General features: G+C 46.0%; 1 protein-coding gene across 2 annotated transcripts in view; it reads right to left on the reverse strand.

The window, feature by feature from the left end:
• The window catches only part of LOC144681883 (aryl hydrocarbon receptor-like), a 134,405-nt gene that overhangs the window by 69,675 nt on the left and 40,659 nt on the right, over positions 1–24,071 (reverse strand). The window contains exons 4-6 of one of the 2 annotated variants that reach the window (XM_078543987.1): positions 9,996–10,120; positions 2,828–2,917; positions 481–1,398 (exon numbers count right to left, since the gene is read on the reverse strand). In XM_078543987.1, coding sequence (XP_078400113.1) covers positions 1,075–1,398; positions 2,828–2,917; positions 9,996–10,120 — 539 coding nt within the window. In that variant the 3' untranslated portion in view covers positions 481–1,074. Of the gene's footprint in view, positions 1–480; positions 1,399–2,827; positions 2,918–9,995; positions 10,121–24,071 lie in introns of those variants that run through there. The other variant, XM_078543986.1, reaches the window with a different exon arrangement.

The following is a 24,071-nucleotide window of genomic DNA, read 5'->3' on the forward strand; positions in this document are numbered from 1 at the left end:
AAGAGGAGCAAATTTGCAGGGAGATTACAGAGAAGTGCAAAAAACTGTAGAGTAGTGATAATGGGGGGACTTTAATCATCCTAATAAAAACAGCAATTGTAATAGTGTAAAGGGATAGAGAAGGGGGGAAAAGTTTTTGAAGTGAATTCAGGAGAATTGTCTTGATCAGTATGTTTCCAGCCCAATGAGGAAGGAGGCATTGCTGGATCCTGTTCTGGGAAATGAGGTGAGTCAAATGGACCAAGTGTCAGTCAGGGAAACATTTAAGGAATGGTGATCATAGTACCAAAAGGTTTAGATTAGCTGTGGAAAAGGACAAGGAGTAATCTAGAGTAAAATTACTTAATTGAAGAAGGGTCAATGGGGTGAGAACAGAACTGGCCCTGGTAAATAGGAATCAAGGATTGGCAGGTAAAACTATTACGGAACAATGGGTTACCTTCACAGAGGAAATGGTTTGGGTACAGTAAGGGTCGGTGCAAAAGTATTAGGCACCCTAGGCGAACCTTCAGTCTTGCATTTCCCATCCCCCACCTCCCTCTCACCCCACAAATAACTTGGAAAATGAATATTGTGCATTAGTATGAATAAAAAAATCTGCATTTATAATTATAGGTTAATTTTACATGGTAAAGGAGAATATCATGAGACATTGTTGGCAAAACTGTCGTCTTAGCTTCAATCTCAGGTTGATTCTTTGAGCTACCTTCATCTTGACGTTGTGGACGAAATTACTTCAGAAAGGGACCTTCTGGCTTTGCTTGTTCTTCTTCCTTTTCAGCCTTCCGTTTATAATATAGTACCCCGACAATTTTTTTCTATCTGCAATGATGCCACGCAACCTGTTTGTTTACTTATAGTTTCATGAATAGTTCATTCAGTTTTTTGTCACCCTCCACTCCAAATTTTGCCACTCTAGTTGGCTGCCTAGTTTGCCTAGTGATTGCACCAGCCCTGGGTATGGTTGAGGTCCATTGCACAAGGGGGAAAGGCAGGACAAACAATCCAGGGCCCCCTGGACGTTGAAAGTGTAGAGAGTGAGACGAAGCAGAAAAAAGGTGTAAATGACAGATGTCAGATTGATAATACAAGTGAGAACCAGGCTGAATACAGAAAGTTCAGAGAAGTGAAAAAGGAAATAAGAGAGGCAAAGGGAGAGTATGAGAGTATAAGAAGAGACTGGCAGCTAACAGAAAATGGAATCCAAAAGTCTTTTATCGGCATGTAAATAGTAAAAGGGTAGTAAGAGGTGGGGTTGGGCTGATTAGAAACCAAAAAAGGGATATACACATGGAGGCAAAAAGCATGGGTGGGGTAATAAATAACTACTTTACATATGTATTTACCAAGGATGAAGATGCTTCCAAAGCCATAGTGAAAGTGAATATATAGTTGACACTGGATGGATAAAAATTGTTAAAGAGGCTTTAGAAAAGCTGGCTGCAATTAAAGTCACTAAATAACCAGGACTGGATGGGCTGCATCTGAGGACACTGAGGGAAGTAAGGGAGGAAATTGCAGAGACACTGGCAAAATCTTCCAATCCTCTGTAGATACAGGGCTGATGCTAGAGGACTGAAGAATTGCAAACGTTCCAAGCTTGTTCAAAAAGGCTGCAAGGATAAATCCAGCATGCAAAGGCCAGCCAGTTTAACCTCGGTGGTGGGAAAGCTTTTAGGTAGCTAGGACAAAATTAACAGTCACTTGGACAAAGTGGAGATTAATTAAGGAAAGCCAACACAGATTTGTTAAAGAGGAAATGTGTTCAACTAACTTGCTTGAGATATTTGACGAGGTTACAGAGGGGTTTAATATAAGTAGTGTCCATGGAATTAAAGGGGCGATGGCAGCATGGAAATGAATTTAGCTGAGTGACAGGAAGCAGAGTAGTGGTGAACGGTTGTTTCTTGGACTGGAGGAAGGTACACAGAAGTATTGTGAACTGTGAGGGAGACAGACTTCAAGAGGACATAGACAAGCTTGTGGAATAGGCAGACAAGTGGCAGATGAAATGTAATGCAGAGAAGTGTGAAGTGATGCATTTTGGCAGGAAGAATGAGGCAATATAAACTAGTGTGTACAATTCTAAAACAATAAGAGAGACCTGGGGGTGAATGTACACAATCACTGAAGGTGGAAGGGAAGGTGGAGAAAGTGGTTAGTAAAGCATTTGGGATCCTGGGCTTTATAAATAGGGGCATAGAGTACAAAAGCAAGGTAGTCATTATAGAACCTTTATAAAATACTGATTCAGTCTCAACTATGTGCCCCTACTTTCAGAAAGATTTAAAGGCTTTAGAAAGGGTGTAGAAAAATATTGCATAAATTGTTCCAGCGATGAGGGACTTCAGTGGATAGACTGGAGAAGTTGGGGGTTTTCTCCTTAGGGAAGAGAGAAGTGACTAAGATGTTCAAAATCACAAGAGGACTAGACAGGAAATAGAGAGAAACTGTTCTCATTGACAGAGGGCCGAGACCAAGCAACATCAATTTAAGATTAATGGACAAAGAACCAACAATGAAATGAGGGAAAGCTTTTTTTATGCAGTGGGTGGTTTGGATCTGGAATGCACTGCCTGAGAGTGCAGTGGACGGAGATTTAATAGTAGCTTTCAAAAGGGAATTGGATAATTATTTGAAGGGAAAGTGCTGCAGGGCTACAAGGAAAGGGCAGAGGAGTGAGACTAGCTGAGATGCTCTTGCAGCGAGCTGGGACCTTACTGACAGGTAATATTCTGAACCACACCACTTATCCAATGAGACATTTGGCTGGTTATTTTAGCGAGTGTATATATACAGTCTACAACAGTACAAAAGGTGAACATACCTGATGGAAGCCCAGGTAATTCTGAATAGTTTGTGAAGAGTAGAAAATCACCCCATCTGGTGTTACCACAAGTACAAAGCCATTCAGTGCCTGTGGAGAAAAAATGCACATGAAGCTCTGCAATCTTTTTTAAAAATCACCATTAGTAACCAATGCCACATAGTTGCAGGAGACCAAGGGCAATCCACTGATCTGTAGCTCAGAAAATGATATAAAACCTTATCACTGGACTAATGGTGTCCCCACATGGATATCAACAGCTGATGCAATTTTCTTCTCTTTGGGCAACCTACTTACTCCCAAACCTCTAACAATGTCACTTGGTAACATTCTGCAAGGTGATGTGTCGTATCCAGTAGATGTGTGGCTATAACGATTGTGTTTTTCCATCTTCCATTTGTTTCCTCCCTACTGGGAAGGGTCTGATATCCACAAAACACTTCCCAACAGCAGTGCAGATTGGGAAAATGTGTAAAATATGACACAAACCAAAGCAGTCCATTGATCTGTGTTAGGCTGTGTCAATGTTGTACTTCAGTTTCTGTGATATGAAGGGAAGGGATGAAGAGACTTTTACACAACCATCTTCTTCCACCTCTTCCCCCAATTTCTCTCTCATATATCCAGGTGATGACTCGCCCAAGGTTCTAGTTCCATGGGTATAGGCCATCCTCTGGGATACCTTGCTTAAAGTGGCCACTCTTTGTGTATGCACTTGGGCAGTGAGTGCCGGTAGGTTATTTGACTACAGGAGACATTACAGCTACCATCTCAACAAATACAAGCTTCTCAGCTGACATTTCCACCCAGGCAATCCGAAGTACGAACCCTGGCTGGTTCCTTCCTTGGTGAATACAGGGGTAGCTATAGCATTCTTCCTTGTAGTCTGAGGTCAGCTAACATAGGCAGCAGCAGATCGACCTTTGGCCTTTCCTGGTCTGAATAGGCCGTCTAGTCACCCACTGGCACTTAGTTCCTCATACAAGTGTTTCCTACTTCAAAATTGTGAGGAGTTTTGCTAGAATAGATCGAAATAAACTAATTCCACTGGAGAATCAGTTATCAGAAGGTCAGGATTTTTCAAATGACAGGGTTTCCTGCCCTGCCACCCAAAGAGTTAATGAGGATCACATGCCGCCCCCCCCCCCCCCCCCCGCCCCCGATCACATCATCCCTCAGCCATTGGCTACAGACAGGACTTCTGCCCCTCACTTGGGCAGAAGTCCTGCCTCAGAGAGCTGCTGGCTAATCTGGCATTATTATAGGAATATAGGGTATTATAGGAAGGCAAAGTGCAGTAGATCAGCCAGCAGAGGTACTTGAATGATGGGCCAACAGCTCCCTAGTCCCAGCAGCACCCAGTGGCAGCAGTGGCCAGGACTGGGACTACAAACAGTGACCAGATTCTAAGTCCCAGAGTCCAGGGCCAGGTAAGTGCAGGGGTGTCTCAGAGCAGGGAGGTGAGGCGATGCCCAGGTGGTTTTAACGGAGAGGCCAGTGGGAGGGAGCACTTGCAGGGAGGCAGGCACTTGATGTGGAAAGGGGGCCCTTGACGGAGGCGCCCGCCCTCCTTCCCATCTGAGGCCCGAGCAGGGTGAACTGCTGGGCTTCCCCCTAAGTTCCTTCCACCAGCTTCAAAATTGAAGCTGGGCAGGAAACAGCTAAGGGCCTCAAAGGGGGAGAGAGAGGGCAGGCCGAACCAGGCCTTGCCCGCCCCATGTAAAATTGCGGAGAGGTCGGCAGGTGGGAGAGCAGCAGGAAGGCCACCTGGGGAATTTGTACCCACCCCTCCTGCAAACCTGCCTAAAATTCCACCCAAAAACACAGATGAGGTAATTGACAAAAGAAGCAGGGGAAAGATGAGGGTTTGTTTAAATACAGCGAGTTATGGTGAGCTGGAATGCACTGTCTGAAATGGTGGTGAAAGCAGATTCAACAAAAGGGAATTGGAAAAAATACATGAAAAGGAAAAATTTGCAAAGCTTTGGGGTTAGGGCTGGGAGGTGCGATTAATTGATTAGCTGTTTCAAAGAGTTGGCACAGTTAGAATGGGACGAATTGCTTCCTTCTGTGCTGTGTGATTCCATGTCTCTACTTGAACAAAGCGGAAACTTAATGCTAGTTTTAGAGAATCGCTAATTTAAGGTTTTCATAGGAAGGCAAAGTGCAGTAGATCAGCCAACAGAGGTACCTGAATGATGGGCCCAAAATGAAACAAGAACCTATCTTTTCTCTCTCCGATGTGGACAAACCCGCTGGGCATTCCTAACCCTTGCCTTTTTTATAAAAGCATCAGCTTTTTAGCTTTCCATAGCAGTGAACCTTGAATAACCCTGAAGGGACTTGGCAAAAGAAATGGGTCAAGTTTTGAAATATGTTGTCAGTCTGGAAATATGCTGTCAGCCATATCTCAACAATAAATCAGTGCTCTTGAGGAAAAGATTGTATAAAGAAAATAAGCTGATGAGGAAAAGAAATTTCCACCTGGTGAAAGGTTGACAGTAAAAGGAAAATACAAGGTCCTAGTGTGTGAGTGTAGGTGGGATTGGAGCCAAATCTGAAGGAGGTTTCATTTTACTTGGCCTCAGTCCAGCCAACTCACTCAAAAAATCTCAAACTTGAGAAATTGCTCTGTGACGTGAAGTAGCCAAACCACCCGATCTATTACAATCTACCTCTGCCACATCTGAAGCCCTTTCCCCTCTAATCTTTACCACTTCCTAATGACTTAGCCCTGATTTGATACACTCTGGGATCCCACCCACCTGGTTATCTTTCATGTGTGAGCCTATGTAGTTAATGCTGCCAGCTTAATTAACCATGGGGAGCATCGTCACTGTACTCACCCTGGTTCCATTCATTCGCACCTTCTTTGAATGCAAGAGAGAGAGAGTGGGAGTCTCCAGGCCATGTGATAAGAGCCTGATTGATTCCCATCCATCCTTCACACCATGGCCACTTAGGAGTGAGGTGCAGGAAGCTAACAAGGAGCCATATCTCAGCAATAAATCAGTGCTCTTGAGGAAAAGATTGTATAAAGAAAATAAACTGATGAGGAAAAGAAATTGCCTCATTTCAATTATGGTACAAGGCTTTAACATTTATTGGACCAACCTACACAGCACCTCACACATGACTCAATGCACTGACTCATTGAGTCAGTGTGCATTGAATCACGGTAATAAACTTGGAATGATGAGGCTACATGCTTGTTTCAAGACCAAGGCTAAAAAGCTCCACCCCAAAGATACCCCACGCTTAGGGCTGATTCATCTATACAGACACATGATCCCCATAACAGTAAGAAATGGTTTAACTTACAATTATTACATTCCTCCCCCTTTAATTTTGTTTTGCCCTCTTATTTACAAAGCATCTTACCCATATTATATACAATTATATATAGTTCATGCCATTATAAATTTAGTCTTTGAGGAAGTTTTTGGATTCTGGTAGAACAACGCAACTCTACAACTGGAGGTTCTTCCAAAGGATTGACTTGCACAGGAACTGCAGCACCAGGGACATGCTTAGACGATGGGAGTTCAGAGTTATTTACTTCAACAGAGACATCCAGTATGTTTATTCTTTGTTGGTCTGGCACCTCAGGGGTCGAAGTTTCGACTTCAATTTTAGGTGGATTAACTGGTTGTTGGAGGGTTTCTCAGCACCTGAGATGATCCATGTGTTTCCTCACAATCCTGTTTTCCACTTCGGCTTGATAGGATAAAGGTCCTGTTTCAGAGACGATTGTACCAGGGCCCATCTCAGTCCAGTTGCAAAATTTCATACAAAAACTCTCCCACAGTAAACTCTCGACCTTTACTGTGAACGATTCACTTTCTGACGACCCTGGTTTCTCTCCACCTTCCCCTCTAAATTATGGAATACTAGACTCAATCTTGTATGAAGTTGGCACTTCATTAACAATTTTGAAGGTGTTAAACCAGTGGTTGCATGAGGAATTGTGCGATAGCTGAACAGGAATCTTGAAAACGTTCCCTCTGATAGTTCCTTCATGCCTGTTATAAAGGTTTGTGCTGCTCTTTCTGCTAACCCATTGGTTGAGGGATGATACGGTGGTATTCTGACATGTTTAATCCCATTTAGGTTCACGAATCTTTGGAATTCGGTGCTAGTGAAAGCTGTACCATTATCTGACACAATAACTTAAAGTCATCCATGAACACTGAAACTCTGGCGCAGTTTTTCAATGGTTGCAGATGATGTAGGTGATCTCACTTCAAGCATGTCCATCCACTTTGAATGTGTGTTTCTAATCACCAGAAACATGGTACCTAGAAATGGACCTACATGGTCTATATGTATTCTAACCCAGGGTCAACCAGGACACTCCATGGGTGCAGTTTTTTTTTTATTCATTCACGGAATGTGGGCTTCACTGACTGGACCAGCATTTATTGCCCATCTCTAGTTGCCTTTGAGAAGGTGGTAGTGAGCTGCCTTCTTGAACCAATGCAGTCCATGTGGTGTAAGTACACCAACAGTGCTGTTAGGGAGTTCCAGGATTTTGACTCAGGAACAGTGAAGGAACAGCGATACATTTCCAAGACAGGGTGGTGAGTGACTTGGAGGGGAATTTCCAGGTGGTGGTGTTCCCATCTATCTGCTGCCCTTGTCTTTCTGGATGGTAGTCGTCGTGGGTTTGGAAGGTGCTTCTGAGAAGCCTTGGTGAATTCCTGCAGTGCATCTTGTAAATGGTACACACTGCTGCTACTATGCATCGGTGGTGGAGGGAGTGAATGTTTGTGGATGTGGTGTTAATCAAGCAGGCTGTTTGTCCTGGATGGTGTCAAGCTTCTTGAGTGTTGTGGGAACTGCACTCATCCAGGCAATTGGGGAGTATTTCATCACACTCCAGACTTGTGCCTTGTAGATGGTTGATAGGCTTTGGGGAGTCAGGAGATGAGTTACTCATCACAGAATTCCCAGCCTCTGACTTGCTCTTGTAGCCACAGTATTTATATGGAGTTGAGACAGGCAACTTCTGCTGTTGCTGACACTGGAGACAGTGTTTCGCCATTTTCTCTACATCACTGTCTATACCTGGCCACCAGATATAACGTTGTGTGAGCATCTTCATTTACAAAATACCAGGATGTGCACTATGAAGTTTTTCCAATAATGGTTCTCTTCCTTGCATAGGGATAGGACTCTTGCTCCCCATAACAAGATACCATCTTGACAACTCAGTTCAGATCTACGTGCAAAGAACAGTTTTAATTCTTCAGGCACTTGTGCATTTGACCAGCCTTGTAATACTTGTTCACAGACTCTTGCTAAAATTGGATCCGGATTTGTCCAATTCTTTATCTGTCTCGTGCAGACTGGCGAGGAGTCCAGGAAATTCAACACAAGTACTACATCTTGAGGTACTGGAACATGTGTAATACTGCTGGGCAAAGGAAGACGACTAAGGGCGTTTGCATTTGCTATATGCACACCTAGAGGATGCATAAAAGTGTACTCATATGCCGACAACATTAAAGCCATTCTTTGAATTCCGGCAGAAGCTATCGGTGGGATTGCCTTATCTTCACGAAACAATCCTAACAGTGGTTTGCGATCTGACACTGTGGTGAAGTGTCGACTGTGCAAATATTGATGGAACTTTTTTACTCCAAATATGATAGGTAAGCCTCTTTTTCAATTTGCGAGTATCCTTTCTCAGCTGCAGAGAGGGTTCTGGAGACATATCCTACTGGCTTTTCTGATTTGGTTTATTTTTCTTCTTCTTGTGTTTGCTACAAGGTTTGTCTCATCTTTCATTTTGATTTCACAGTCGGCCAAATTTCTCTCTGGTGAAATCTTAACTTGGTTCAGTACGGGGGTTGAGTTATCCATTTGCATCTTGGAAAGTTCCATGACTTTCCCTTCTAATGCCTCTTTTGTCTCCATCAACTGACTCCTCAGTTCTTCTATTTCTCTTTTGTACCTTTTGGCTTTCTCTTGAAACATCGGACACTGTTGGGTTTTTTCTCCCAACTGTTTCTTCAGTTGGCTCAGAGTGGCACTGCATTGGTTTAGCCTCTTTTCATGATTTTCCAGTGGAACCAACTGTGACCTGAGGGATCCTTGCTTCCTGTGAAGGTCCTTCAGTTCTTTGATCTCATTCCAAAAGACACCATCATATCCCCTTGTCAGCTCAGGATTTCTTCTTGTTTGGACTTGAAAAATTTCTGACCAGTTTAGTTTGATTTCTTTCAGCCAATCATGGCCCAGAAGGCTAGGTCTTTCTTCCGCTACAACAGTTATTGGCAGCTGAGCTGTCTGTTGTCCATATGATACAGGTACAGAGGTGATGCCTTTCCCTGTACTGCTTCTCCTGTATATGTTTTTAACTGAGCAGTGGTTTTCTCCGAATTCAATAGCTGGGTACCCTCTCTGAGGTATTTAAAGATGTGCTCCACCCCTAAGATTCCCTGCACTTAAGGCTGGTTCATCAATACAGTCACATGAACCCCATAATAGTAAGAAATGGTTTAACTTAAAATTATTAAAATCACCAACACCAACCAGCTCTCCACACAGTGGAGACAGTGTGAGGGACACAGGTTTCGGCTGCAGAACGTGACAGTACAACACGCCAGTGACTTGAGATAGCAACTCAGTTTATGGTCATGTGGTATTCCAAAATGAGAATGGAGAGTGCATCAGGAGCTGCACTGCCCAATGTCTACCCAAGCCATACGGACCTGGAACTACCTGGCTTAAATTTTTGTGCTGAAGTCACATTCTGGGTGGCAGTTGGGCTGTTTCAACTGACTTCAGCATTCCTACGATAAGGAAGGATTAAAAAAAAATTAAATCAGGCAGGTTTCAAGCTCCTGACAGGGCAAAGGGTGAAAGTTGGGCAAGGATCCTGTTAGGCTCAGCTGCAATAATCTCAATGTTTAAATAGTCCGATTACACCAACCAGCTGGGACCATGTGCGGAATGGCCAGGCCCAACAAGGGTAGTGGAGCATGGAATTGCCCCTTGCCCCCTTGGCAAGAGTTGGCATCTTCAGGAGATGAAGGGAAAAATTAACCAAAAAAAAAAAAGCAACCCCCCCACTACACTACCCCTTGTATCTATGATGCAGTTCCTTTCATTTTGAATTTTGACAATTGAGCTCAAGGTAAGAGTAGTTAAGCCCTCTACTCACCCATAGCATGAAGTCTGACTCTGGTACATCTGTGACCTCAACCAGGTTTCTCAGAGCACTGCTGGAGTCACTGCTGATTGAAGGTGACCGCGGCAAGCTCTTGGTCTTCTGATGTTGGAGGGAAACTGCAAAGAGGAAAAACAAAAAAACATACTTAATACACACAGAGCCATCAGTAAGAGACATTTTTTTCACTTAAACTTACCAACTAACTAATTTTAAATGTTTTCTATCCTCCTTCAACATTTGTTTAAAAGTAGATATTAATGACAAGGAAGGGTGAGAGAGGAGATAGTTCTGAGCAAGGATATAAGAGAACTAAATCCAAGGTGAAATGAATTCTAATGAATCATCATATTATTTTAAATGTTATGGGGATACTGTGCACTGTTGGTATCTCTCACTCCTTGGTGCATTGATTTAGAACAGTCTGGGATTGGCATTATGAATGGGGAAATCCCACCTCAATGGACCATCCTAGATATGATGCAATTAAGGAGCGTTACAGGGCTGCTTGCAGGTTATTATCTGCTCCCTGAATTAGCTGGGATGTTGGCAAACCAGCAGGACTTAAGGCTTACCCTTGCATAAACCAACTAAAATGGGTGCTATATGATACTCACACCAAGCCACAGAAAGTCCCCAGTACTAAAATTCAATGTACCCTCTAATTTTTGGTTTGGAGTGCCTGGACGATTTGTTTACCGTTAAATTTTTTTGCATGACCACACAGGTGTGGCATCTTAAAGAGGCCAACTTGGTGCATGGCTTGCATGGGAACATTTGTGTTGCAGCGCAGCTTAGAGAGAACATTGCTAACATTCTTCGCCTTGATCTGAACAAAATAAAAGTGTTGACAGTTCCCGAACAAGCTAAATAAATGAGGTGGCTAAACTAGTTTATCCAGTGGATGAGCAACACCAATGAACCAGCCCACAGAAAAGAACTAGAGCGGAAAATTGCGTAGAAAGAAATGTAAAATCTCAGGCGTCATGGAGCCCTAGAGAAAGTGCTGGAGATGGAACAGAGCAACTGGACATTTCATAGAGATAGATATAATGGGGGATAAATTGAGCAGTGTGGTCCTCACTTTTTGTTTTAGGTGTTACATGGCCAGCATATGATCAAAATTGGAGTTCAAGATGCACGCACCTGCACATCCACTCCCCACCCTTACCCTTAATGGGAAGTGCACAAACCATCGACTGGTAAAAGGATTTGCATGTGCACGCCCAGCAACCGTTGGCATTAATCAGATCATGGTGTGAATCAATATGTAATGTTGATTTGATGCCACATTGCTATTTTCGAACCACAAACTCCAGTCAACATCTTGCGCAGCTGAACATGCTATTAAACAGAATAAACAACTCACCCACCTGCAATATATAAAGGGATGATGAACTATTTACAGGCTAGTTGCTGAATTATTTCTTTTGGCTGCTAGTGAAACTGTACATGCTTTTAGAGTTTTTCTATATTTGGCTGAAGTTTGAATAAACCAAGGCATAGGTCTTTTGCTGAATTACTTTTCTGTTAATTTAAATGCCTGTGCTGAAACAAGTCACTTCCAGACATGTATGTCCTGGTAGAGCTTCCTCTGGGAATTAAGCATGACTAGAGAACTGTAGAGAGGCCACGTAGAATAGGCCAAGCTGCTAGATGTGGGAGGAGGAGAGGAGAAGGGTGGGAGGAGGAGGAGAGAAGATCTCTCAGCAGGAGAATATATGTCCCAAAGGTCCTTAGAGAGCAACCCTCTTATCTCAATTTCAGCAATGACCAACAACTGAGACGTATTCACTTCACCAATGAGATCATAGCTGAAAACTGCCAACTGCTGTGGCCACAAATGCAACCTCAAAGCAGGGCAAGGTCAGCATTTCCTGGGTCTGTTAAGCTGACCATGAAGGATTGCAGGCTCCCTCATCATGAAGGTCATCATTGATTACCGTGCATGCATCTCATGTGACTTTCATAGCCTGGAAGAGATTTCATTCCCTCAATATGCAGCTGATGTGTGACCACAGGCAGCATAGCATTTAGATGATTCCTTCAGGCCAAGGCAACACTCCATGCCACCTGTATTTAACCCAGTCAAATACTGGCTACAAGGGTTATCTACTGCTGACATGGCTCATAATTGCCGCCTGGAACTTGTGCCCATCCATGCACATGGATCCATACCGGTTGGTGAAGTTAAAACTAAGGCACAGCAGCTTTCTTTGCTGGAGAGAGTTTATTGACTTGGTTCACAGTCAACACTACTCCACTCCGCCAGTGTCCCAGCTATTCCCATTTATCTTCTTTTGAAATAAACCAATGAAAAAAGGGGTTCAAATTAACAAATTAACAAAAGATCAAACAAACTAATAAGGGTGGATAACCCTTAAAGGGTCACCACAACTAAAGAACAAAAACATATAGGAAACTTACAACAATTCAAATTAAAATGTGATTTTAGGGGGTAATAATGCACCCCAGGTACAAATACCCATCACCTGTTTAACTATGTAATTGCCATTAGATCTTAACAATGTAATCAATAAGACATTGACACACAGGAGGCCTACAGTGAGAGCCACAAGGAACATTACAGAACACACCATTGGCATCCTCTAGCAGCAGTGCGGCTGCCTGCACCACTTTGAAGGATCTCTGGATTACTCAGGTGTACCAAACTTTATGGTAGCATGCTGCATTCTGCACGATTTCACCAATAAGAGAACAGCCCTTGCGACCAACTATCAAGCAAAGAAGCTTGGGAGAAAGAAGAGGGGCAGGAAAAGAGATTACAACATAGACAGTCTCTTTCTGCCCATGCTCTACATGTTCAAATAATCCACAAATGATAGCAGGAACCTCAACAGCTCCTCTCTGTTCACCAACAGTCCTACACTCTTCCTCTGTCAGTGACCATCACATTGTCTTCTCTCCAACAACATAAAAATAAACTCAGCAGGTCTAACAGCATCTGTGGAGAGAAAGACAGAGTTAACGTTTCGAGTCCGTATGACTCTTCTTCCGAGCTCCAGCTCTGTCTTTCTCTCTACAGGTGCTGTTAGACCTGCTGAGTTTTTCTAGCATTTTCTGTTTTTTTTTCAGATTTCCAGCATCCACAGTATTTTGCTTTAACATAAAAATAAAACTGCCCAGAACATGCACATTTTATAAATTTGATAATTTCCCATAGACAGAGTTCAATCTTTTACATAAAGGGAAGATTGAAGTTGGGGCAGGGCAGGGCAGGTGGCGTAGGGTCAGACTGAAGGAACACTGGCAATCCACACATTAACTTTAAAATGAACTGTTCCATCCCATCACAGCTACTTTGACCTAGTTAGTTTCTGAACAAAGGCATATGCTATTTTCCCATAAATTACTGTCTGCAGTGCTCCATTCTGTATCTGGACAGCCTCCATTTTAAAACCTGTGTTTAATATAGACAGTCGTTTCAATATGGGTCACAATACACATTATTGTTATTACCTTTTAACAGGTTCGCAACAAACCATAAAGACAGCAGAAAATGTAACCGCAATTTGAAATCATCATTTTATTTGTTAGGAAGTGAAAATTGTGAAGAAATTCAATTCTCTACTGATTTGCTTTCTTCCCGTGAAGTTTTCATATAAGCACGCCTGATAGGTTGGCTGTGCTACTTCTAGACATAACAGATAGAAGTGCTGATCTGAGTCCATATGCTCATGCCTAACCAGATTTCAGAAATTTAAAAACAGATAAACAGTGTTGTGCCTGCACAGAGGGACAGTGTCTAATTGCTCAGATGATGCTACTTCCTGCCATACTGAAGGCTTACCCCTCTGTGTTCATTGTATCCCAAGTTGAGGGTCAAATGTAACAACTTGCATTTACATAGTGCCTCTAACATAAGAAAACAATCCAAGTCTCTTCGCAATCAGACAAAAATTGACACCGTGCCACATGTATCAGTACAAGTAAAAGTTCTGTAAAAAAAAACATAGGCTTTAAGCAGTGTTGTAAAGGAGAGCAGAAAAGCAGAAATATTTAGAAAGCAAGTTCTAGAGCTTACACCTCAAATATGACTGTCAATTGTGGAGCGAAAATATTCAGAAGCGGAGCTGCAGGAGGTTTAAGAGTGATGGAGGGATTTGAATGCAGGGATGATGATTTTTAAATTGAGACATTGTTGGATTGGGAGCCAGTGTAGGACAGCGAACACAGGAGTATTCAGTGAGCAAGACTTGGTGCCAGTTAAGGCACAGACAGCAAAGCTCTGGATTAACTCTTGTTTATGGAGGCTGGAGGACAACCTGGGGAGATTTGGGATAATCATGTCTGCAGGAAAATCATTGTATCTTTGGATGTAGTCACCTGGCAGTACATAGATGAGAAATAGAACGTAGCCAAGGATAGATCTTGGGGGCACCAGAGTGGATGAGCAGGGCCAGGAAGAGAAGCCATTGGAAGAAGTTCTCTGGATATGACTAGATATGCAAGACGAAGCAGGCAACGGTAGTCCCACTCAGATAGACAATGAAGAGAGGTGTTGGAGGGGAATGGTGTGATCAACTGTGTTAAAGGCTGTAGTGAGATTAAATAAAAAGGATGGGACAGCACATCATGGTCACAAAAGATGTCATTTGCAACTTTGACTAGGATCACTTTAGTGCTGTGGTGTATTTACTTATCATTGTTATAAATGGTATTGTTATAATTATTACATTGGATCACCTTTAAACTACCTTTATTTTAAATTTGACAAGCAGAAATAATGAACACCCCCCGCCCCACCACTAAAAATATTTCTATTTTCTGGTGTTTAGATAACAGACCAATGTTTCTGGAAGTGCCCATTTATCACATTTTTCTACACATATATAAAAGGGCATGGGGCAGAAACAACTGTTATATAGAAACAGGAGTAGGACTGTTCTGTCATTCCATTAGATTAATCTTAACTGAATTTATGGGCAGCAAATGGTAAGAAAAGCTGTTCTCTTGTATGACTCTTAGGTCCACAATTTGGGTAGCTAAATTCCCAATTTATATGTCATTCTGCAATATAGAATTCCTCACCAGTCATAGGAGAGCAAGAGTATTGCTCAAATTTCCCAGCAAGAACTGTTGTAGTAAATGGAAGTGTCATGTTGGTGCAGGAGATGTACATGAGATTGGAACAATGCCAAGTAAGTTTTCTTCATGCTATCCTATGCTCCATCTGGTATTCCTGAGTCAAGTATATCAATATTGAGGAGATGGTGGAAATTGGTTTATAATCAAGGTACAACACAGCTGCAAGCTAAACATTCAGACACGCTCTGGCCAGTAGTTGCACCTTATAGGTTAGAATAATGGGTAAAATAGTTTAATAATACTTTTTCACATGCAGGGTAATGGAAAGCTGGAGCTTTCCCTCAAGAAGCTATTGAGACTAGGGGCAGAATTTTCCCAGATTTGCACAAAGTGCGGTAGCAGGCGGGTAAAATGACATTTTACCTGCCAGCCGCGATGGCGGGTTTTCACACCGTATCATCCCAAACACGCCTCATTATTTATGCACTCCCAGGGAACATGCTGTTTCCATGGCGAGTGGGCTCTCATTCGCCCGCCCGCCATCACCTTGCTGCTGCATTGCGCTGGGCATCATATTCAAAGTCTAGCTGTGCGCACAAATCTCAGTGCTTCCAGACCACGACTGCTGCAAAGAAAACATGACCCTGAAAGCAAACAGACTGCAGCCCCCCCGGGTTCAGCAACGTGTCACTGGAACGCCTTTTTGATGCTGTGGAGTCCCATTGGGATGTCCTGTACCCCAGCTCTGGCCGCAGAATAGGCAGCAACCTCACTAATCCAGCTTGGGAGGTGGGGGCCAGCGCCAGCGCCCTTCAAAAGACGACAGTCATCCAGTGCCGCAAGAGGATAAATGATCTCCTCCGTTCCACCAGGGTAAGTCCTTTTCACTCTCAACTCTCACACTCACAAACCCATCACACATCCACAGGGCTCTCGCTCACTGCCAGTTCAAGAGACATCACCATTCACTCTCTCACATTCACCATCATTGTCCACATCCCACCCATGGGATCACTCACCACCTACAGAGGCCAGGCATACTTATCATCTGGCCTGGCAGGTGTCCAGGTTACATTTTCTCCATCTCTATGCATGCAGGACAAGCTGGCAGGCAACAACAGAGAGAGGTCGCAGACTAGAGGAGGAATGCCTGAAATCAAGGTCCTTACCGACTTTGAAAACAGAGCCATCCAGCTGGCCAGTGATGATCTGGACCAGTCCTGTGCTGATGGTGAGGTTGGTGGTCAACTACCAAGTGAGGGTCCAGCAGTGCAACATCCATCAGACAACTGTGCTGTGAGTAATGTGTCTTGTTTCAGGCCACTGCCATGCATTAATTATCTCCCGCAGGCACATCTGGGAACCAGCAGGTGGAGTCCACCAACCATGCCCTGAAGAAACCTCTGAAGAGGAATCTGAAGGCACTCTCCTTGAACGCCCATCGCAGCACTCACCCACACTTTCCACCAGCACAGAGACACACACCTTGGTGGGACCTAGCTTTAGAATAGCCTCAGGATCACAATCTGGTGAGCACATCACACTGTCTGATCCACAGCAGGCAGCGGCAGGGACTTCCCTAGTGTCCGGCACTCGGAGGACTACTGGAGGCCAGAACATTGCTGAGTCCGAGTCAGATGACGAGCCTCTGGACTCTGTCATATTACAGTTGCTGGAGCTGCAAAGGTAAGCTCTAGAACATCAAAAAGGTTTGTCCGCTGCACTCCTCAGATTGCAAGGTATGATAGAGGAGTCTGTCTGCATTCACCCTGAGGTGATAGTGCCGGCATGCCAACCCACTGAGGTCAACACTGGTAGGATGGTGGCTGCTATGGAGGCCTTGGTCCAGGACATTGCTCAGGCACTGCTGCGCAGGCTCAACTCCATCACTGATGCCATAGTTGGCCTCCAACAGTTTGTATGCGAGAGGGGTGCCTGGCAGCTCGGTCTCACTCCAGCTACCCCTTCTCCTCAAGAGGTCAGCCTGGGGCCCTTAGGCACCCAAAGGGAGGAGGATCAGCAGGTGCACACTCTGGGGCCATTCACCAAGGTGACTCTGAGAGTGCCTGGTCCATCTGAATCCCCCCCTCCGTGGGCAGGCATCACAGAGTCCTCTCATTCTCTCTGTATGCTCTCAGAAACTTTAAGGAGGGACTGACCCCAACTCTTCAGCATCTGTTACCAGTGACGCTGTGCTCCTGAAGGGCTCAGGTGCTGAAGGTGGTCAAAGGATCAGATGCTTCTAAAGTTTCATGGCTGTGTCTCTATGATTTGACCCTAATCACGGGGCTCAAGTGAGCTGCCCTCGGCCAGACAGGAGTCAGACATTCTCAGAGGCTATGTGAAGATCCATGGAGTGTCCTCACTGCATGTCATCATCATCCTCCTGCAATCAAGCGACTATTAGGGCCTCCACTGCAACCCCATGACAGGAGCATTCTCACAGAGGGCATTAGCACTGCCATAAGCCAGACTGGAGTCAAACGTTCGCAAATGCAATGTGAGGATATATGGGGCCACCTCACTGCATGTCATTGTCATCCTCCACAAATCTAGCAGCTATGAGGGCCTCTCGAGCGCGCCTGCCTCATCAGCCAGTGCAAGGGGCTTATCCCCGTCATCGTCGCCTTCGAGGACCTCCTAACCCTCATACCCATCGCTGTCCTCCTCATTAGAGGAGACCTCTAGCTCTTCCATCTCCTACTCAGCCAGCTCTTCTCCCCATTGCAGTGCCAGGTTGTAAAGGGCGCAGCAGACGACGATGACACCATCTGTGGACTGTATCGTAGGGCTCCACCAGACCGGTCCAGGCACCGGAACCTCATTTTCAGCATCCCGATGGTCTGCTCCACCAGGTTGCGAGCTGCAGCATGAGCCTGGTTATACCATTGCTCTGCTGCAGTCTGAGGCCGCCGCACAGTTGTCATCAGCCATGGCCTACCCTCGTCTCTGAGGAGCCATCCCTGCAGCTTCTGCGGGCCCTGGGAGACTTCAGTTATCTGTGACTGACTGAGGATGTAGGAGTCGTGCACACTCCCTGGAAACTGTGTGCACACCTGCAGGATGCGTTTCTAGTGGTCGCACATCAGCTGCACATTCAGTGAGTGGAACCCTTTGCAGTTGATGTAGTGCACCATTTGTTGCGATGGAGGTCTGAGTGCCACATGAGTGCAGTGGACTGCACCCTGAACCTGTGGGAAACCCAAGATCTGGGCGACTCCAATCACTCTTGCATCCTGGCTTTCCTGGTCCCGGGTCAAATGCACAAAGTTGTGTGCCCTCACAAAGATGGCATCCATGACCTCGCGGATGCATTTGTGGGTGGAGGCTTGTGAGATCCCACAGAGATCACCTGTGGAGCCCTGAAAGGAGCCACTGGCATAGAATTGAGTGCCACGGTCACTTTCAGAGCCACTGGCAGTGGATGCCCTCCATGTCCCCGTGGCGCCAAATCCTGCAGTAGCTGGCAGATGTGACCAACTAGTTCCCTAGACATGTGTAGTCTTCGGCGACACTGGTTCTCGGTCATCTGCAGGAATGACAGGCGGCGTCTTTAGACCCTGGGTGTCACTAGGCGCCAACCAGCGATGGCTCGCTGTGGCTCTTGGGTGGCATGTGCCCAGCTGACCCTTTTTCCTTAAGTTGCTGTTCCTGTCTCTGTCCAGCAAGGAGCCTCAGTCGCTCTCTCCCCCATCGTCTTCGCACTCTGTAGGCCATCAGGCATACAGCTAGTTTTCCAGGCTCCATGATCCTGATGTCCTCCTCCTGCGGGATGAAAGAGAGAGACACGTGGTTAGCATGGGTGTACTAAGGACCTGTCCTGGTTAAGTGTGAAGGCCCCTGTAGGAATTATGGTTTTGTTAATTGTTGGGACTGTACATTTAAGAATAGTCCTGTGATGTAAGATCAGATGATCTGTGTAAACCAATGTGTTAGCAGCACAGGCTACCTCCACAGTCAGTGTAGAGATAGAAATAGAGTTGAAAGCACAGGTGTAGTTGCTGCTGGCTGTATTATAAATAAATCTAATGTTTCTACTTAGAAAGTTTGTCTGCAGATCAACTCTATTACAAGTAGGTGACTCAGCCACACTGCAACAGCCCCTTAACGCTTCCTGGAGTGTGCTGGCCACCGCTAGGATGGCCAGAGATTAGTGCACTGCATGGCTGCCCGAAACTCCACCACCTCCGCCCCACTCCACCCAACTGATTGGCGACAGCTTTGCCCATTGGACTGCATGCTGTGCTTTCAGCTCAGGCACAGGCATTCTCCTAACCCGTGCTGCAAGGCTGTTAGCTTGAACCATGGAGGAGAATGGTCCAAACTGGGATGCGTACATTGCAAGGAGCTGTGAGCACCTCCAGCAGTGACTGCTCCATGGCCAGCTTTAGCGAGGAGATTGCACAACGTGTGCAGTCATTCAACTGTTCTGCAGTCCACTAAAACGCTCATGACTTTTCAGTCTGTGCCGGGGTTGGGGAGCGGGTGTGCTGTGAAAAGCTCTGGAGCACTTGGTGCCACTTTGATGCCTCTGCATTGCTTGAATGGGCAGATAAGCTAGAAGCCCAACTCCAATCATATCAATGTGGCTGCGCCTGAACTGTCTGAGTTGCAGAGGAATGGTCACTTTATACAGGTTTCCTTAAAGCGTGGCCACTTCCCTCGCCTACCCTACCCCCCACCCCGAATGCTTGTGCGCTATATTCAATGGCAGGACTGCACTTGCCACCCCTCCCCCACACAAAGGTCTGCCCTTAACACCGACCCCCCAATGCTCCTCAAGCTTGAAGCCCAACAGGCGACCCTGGTGAGTGCTGCACAACGTTACTGTGTACTCACCTCCGAGTTCCTTTCAAAGCGCAGGCCGTCAAATGTACGCCTTTTAAGTACTGTTGTGAAACACGTTGCCGTTCTTTCCCATTGACGTGGACGGATGATTCAGCGGGGTGGGACAATTCTAGCGGGCTAGCCTGATAATGATATGCTGATGTATTACAATGAGGTTCCCGACGTCCGATGGCGGGAAGCGCGGCCCGCCATTGGCAGGCTGAGTGGACAATTGCGAACTGGTTTCACACTGTCGTATATTGTCCACTCATGCCACTGATCATACCCGACGCCAGTGGGCAAGGAAAATTCCACCCTTGGATTCAACTGAAAACTTCAAAATGGAGATTGACAGATTTTTGTTAGGCAAGGGCATTGAAGAATACAGAGCCAAGGTGGATAGATGGATTTAAGATACAGATCATTCATGATTTAATTGAATGGTGAAACAGGCTCAAGGGGTTGAATGTCCTACTCCTGTTCCTATGCAAGTCACATTAATACCACTGCACTATAAGAATGTATTTTGTGATATAGGTTAACACATGATTTAGTTTAGGCAGTTAGGATTCTGCAGGGGAATATAAGTAGGCAGGTGCTGTCAGGTTGATGCAATTTAAGTAAAGACTTTGTGCAGATATTATAGTTAGTTTGTAGCCAACATGTCTATATTTCAGCTGTCATCATTTTGATAAGATGTGATGTTTATGAGCATGCAAAATTGTTTTATTTTCAAAGAAATTAAATGACATATTCCAGTGAAAATAAAGTGCATGTGGAGTGATATTGCCATCTATTGGTGCAATAGCACATGGCACACAGATCACATGACAACAATCTCAGAACTGACCAGTTTAGAACAAGTCACCTAACATTGTCCATCTGGGTGCATAAATAAGGTTATTAAATCATTGGTATTCCATGATGGGAGCTTGGTGGGATTCATTGGTAGTTTGCAGAACCCTTCCTACAATTCTGGCCTCTTGCACTTTCCCGATTTTCATTGTTCCACCAATGGCAGCCATGCCTTCAGTTGCCAGGGTCCCAAGCTCAGGAATTGCTTCCCTAAACATCTCCACATTTTTAGCTCTCTCTCCTCCCTTAAGACACTTCTTAGAAGCTAGTTCTTGGGCATCTGTCCAAGTATCTCCCTATGTGGCTGGGTATCAAATCTGGTTTGCTAACGCCCCTTTGGATATTTTATTATGTTAAGGGTGCTATATAAATGCAAGTTTGTTGTTTTCTGTCAATATTAATAAAACCAACAAATTGATTCATCTCTGGCATCTGAGCCTATAAAATTTGGATTCATCTATTTGGTGAATTTTATCTTGACTACTACAAAGTAAGTATGTATGGAAAAGAAAAACTGAGCACCAACGAACAAGTACAAAAAGTACATGGCTGAAGCTCCCATTATTTTATATTTTGGTCATCGATGCGGCTGGACGATCCGGCAGGGCCGGAAGCAGATTGGACGCTACGTCCAGATCCCTGATGGAAACAGTTAAGGATGCCAAGCTGCACGACGTCTTCAGCAACCCTGCAGACGGAGCGCAGCGTAGATACACCTGGTCGCGGCCAGACGGGTCCATTCGTTCCAGGATAGACTTCCTGTTTGTGTCCTGTGCATTCACAGTCAGATCCACCGACGTCAAGCCGGTGTTCTTCTCTGACCACTGCCTCCTACTGGCGGACTGCCACTTGGAGGAAGACCTGAGGGTGGGCAGGGGGGCATGGAAGCTAAATGTGCAACTGCTGACCCCAGAGAACATTGAGGAGCTCAAGAGGGATTACAAAGGTTGGAGAACCGTGAAACCCCTCTTTGAGTCCCTGACACACTGGTGGGAAGTGATCAAGGGAAGCATCAAGAGGTTTTTCATCCGCAAAGGCACCCAGAAAGCTAGAAAGGAACAGAGGGAAATGTCCCGACTCCAGGAAAAGATGCAGAATCTGCTCCGGCTGCAGTCGATGGGGGTCGATGTCAAGGAGGAGCTCCAAGAGGTGAAGGGCCAGCAAGCCTCGCACTTTGCCTCGGAGGCCTCCAAGATCATCTTCCGTTCCAGAGTCCGCTCCGTGGAGCAGGATGAGACGTGCTCACGTTTCTTCTTCCAAAAGGTACACAGAGAGCGCTCTGTGATCAGCAGCCTGAAGGAAGAAGACGGCTCAGTAAAGTCATCACGGTCCGACATTCTGAGGATCAGCAAATCCTTTTATGCCGGTCTGTATGACGTGAAGCCCACGGACAGCACGGCCTCCCAGTCCTTCCTGTCCTCTATCACGGAGGTCTTAGACCACAGTACGCGGGAGAGCCTAGACAAACCGCTAACTCCTGACGAACTGACTAAGGCCCTCGAGTCCTTCGAGAAGAGTAAAACCCCCGGAAGCGACGGCCTGCCGGCGGAGTTGTATTCGGCTCTGTGGGACTTGATCGGCCCAGACCTGCTAGAAGTGTACGAGAGTATGCTCCTGGCCGGCAGCATGTCAGAATCCATGAGGAAAGGCATCATCACCCTCATCTACAAGCACAAGGGGGAAAGGGAGGAAATTAGAAATTGGCGACCCATTTCACTGTTGAATGTGGACTATAAGATTCTGTCCAAGGTCATCGCCAACCGGGTCAAATCCGCTCTGGAATTGGTGATTCACCCTGACCAGACCTGCTCTGTGCCAGGCAGGAAGATCTCTGACAGCCTGGCGCTGCTCAGGGATACGATTGCCTATGTACAGGACAGGGGTGTGGATACCTGCCTCATCAGCTTGGATCAGGAGAAGGCCTTTGACAGAATATCGCACACCTACATGGGGGATGTGCTCTCCAAAATGGGGTTTGGGGAGGGAATTCGAAATTGGATCCAACTGCTCTACACTAACATCAGTAGCGCAGTCTCAATCAATGGGTGGGAAACAGATAGCTTTCCGATTAAATCTGGAGTCAGGCAGGGCTGTCCTCTCTCGCCTGTCCTTTTCGTGTGCTGCATAGAACCCTTTGCCGAGTCCATCAGGAAGGATCCGGGCATAAGAGGAGTGACGATCCCAGGCAGTGGAGGCACTCAGGTAAAAGCCTCCCTGTACATGGACGACGTCGCCGTTTTCTGCTCGGATCCGCTGTCGGTGCGCAGACTGATGCACGTCTGCGACCAGTTCGAACTGGCCTCGGGAGCCAAGGTAAATCGTGGGAAGAGCGAGGCCATGTTCTTTGGGAACTGGGCTGACCGATCCTTTGTCCCCTTCACTGTCAGGGCTGACGGCCTGAAGGTGCTGGGGATATGGTTCGGAGGGACCGGGGCATGCGTTAGAAATTGGAAGGAGCGAGTGGCTATGGTGAAAAGAAAACTGGGCATGTGGGAGCGACGCTCCCTCTCCATTGCGGGTAAGAACCTGGTCATCAGGTGTGAGGTACTCTCGCTGTTGCTGTACGTGGCGCAGGTCTGGCCCATTCCACACTCCTGCGCGATGGCGATCACTCGAGCCATCTTCCGCTTTATCTGGAGGTCGAAAATGGATCGTGTCTGCAGGGACGCGATGTACAAGCCTCTAGATAAAGGGGGAAAAAACGTGCCCAACATCGCCCTCATACTGATGGCCACCTTTGTGTGTGGCTGCATCAAGCGGTGCGTAGACCCTCAGTACGCAAACACCAAGTGTCACTACGTGCTGAGGTTCTACCTGTCCCCGGTGTTGCGAAGGATGGGTCTGGCCACGCTGCCGCGGAACGCTCCAAGTAGTTGGACCGTGCCGTACCACCTGTCCCTGGTGGAAAAATTTATGCAGAAAAACACCTTTGACCACAAGTCCATCAGGCAGTGGTCAGCACGTAACGTCCTAGAGGCCCTGAGGGAAAAGGAGAGGGTGGACCCTGTGGGATGGTTCCCCGAGCAGACTGTCAAAGTCATTTGGCAGAATGCCTCATCGCCAGAACTTTCCAACAAGCACCAAGACGTAGCTTGGCTGGTGGTGAGAAAGGCCCTCCCCGTCAGATCCTTCCTACACGCCAGGAGTCTCACCCCCTCAGCACGTTGCCCTCGAGGTGGCTGTGGTGGGGAAGAGACCGTTGTTCACCTCCTTGTGGATTGTGCCTTTGCAAAGAAAGTCTGGAGAGAGATGCAGTGGTTGCTGTCGAGGTTCATCCCGAGCAGTTCTGTGACACAGGACTCTGTGCTCTACGGGCTGTTCCCAGGGACACACACCGAG

Source organism: Cetorhinus maximus, chromosome 6 (assembly GCF_964194155.1).
Source record: "Cetorhinus maximus chromosome 6, sCetMax3.hap1.1, whole genome shotgun sequence".
Classification (NCBI taxonomy): Eukaryota; Metazoa; Chordata; class Chondrichthyes; order Lamniformes; family Cetorhinidae; genus Cetorhinus; species Cetorhinus maximus.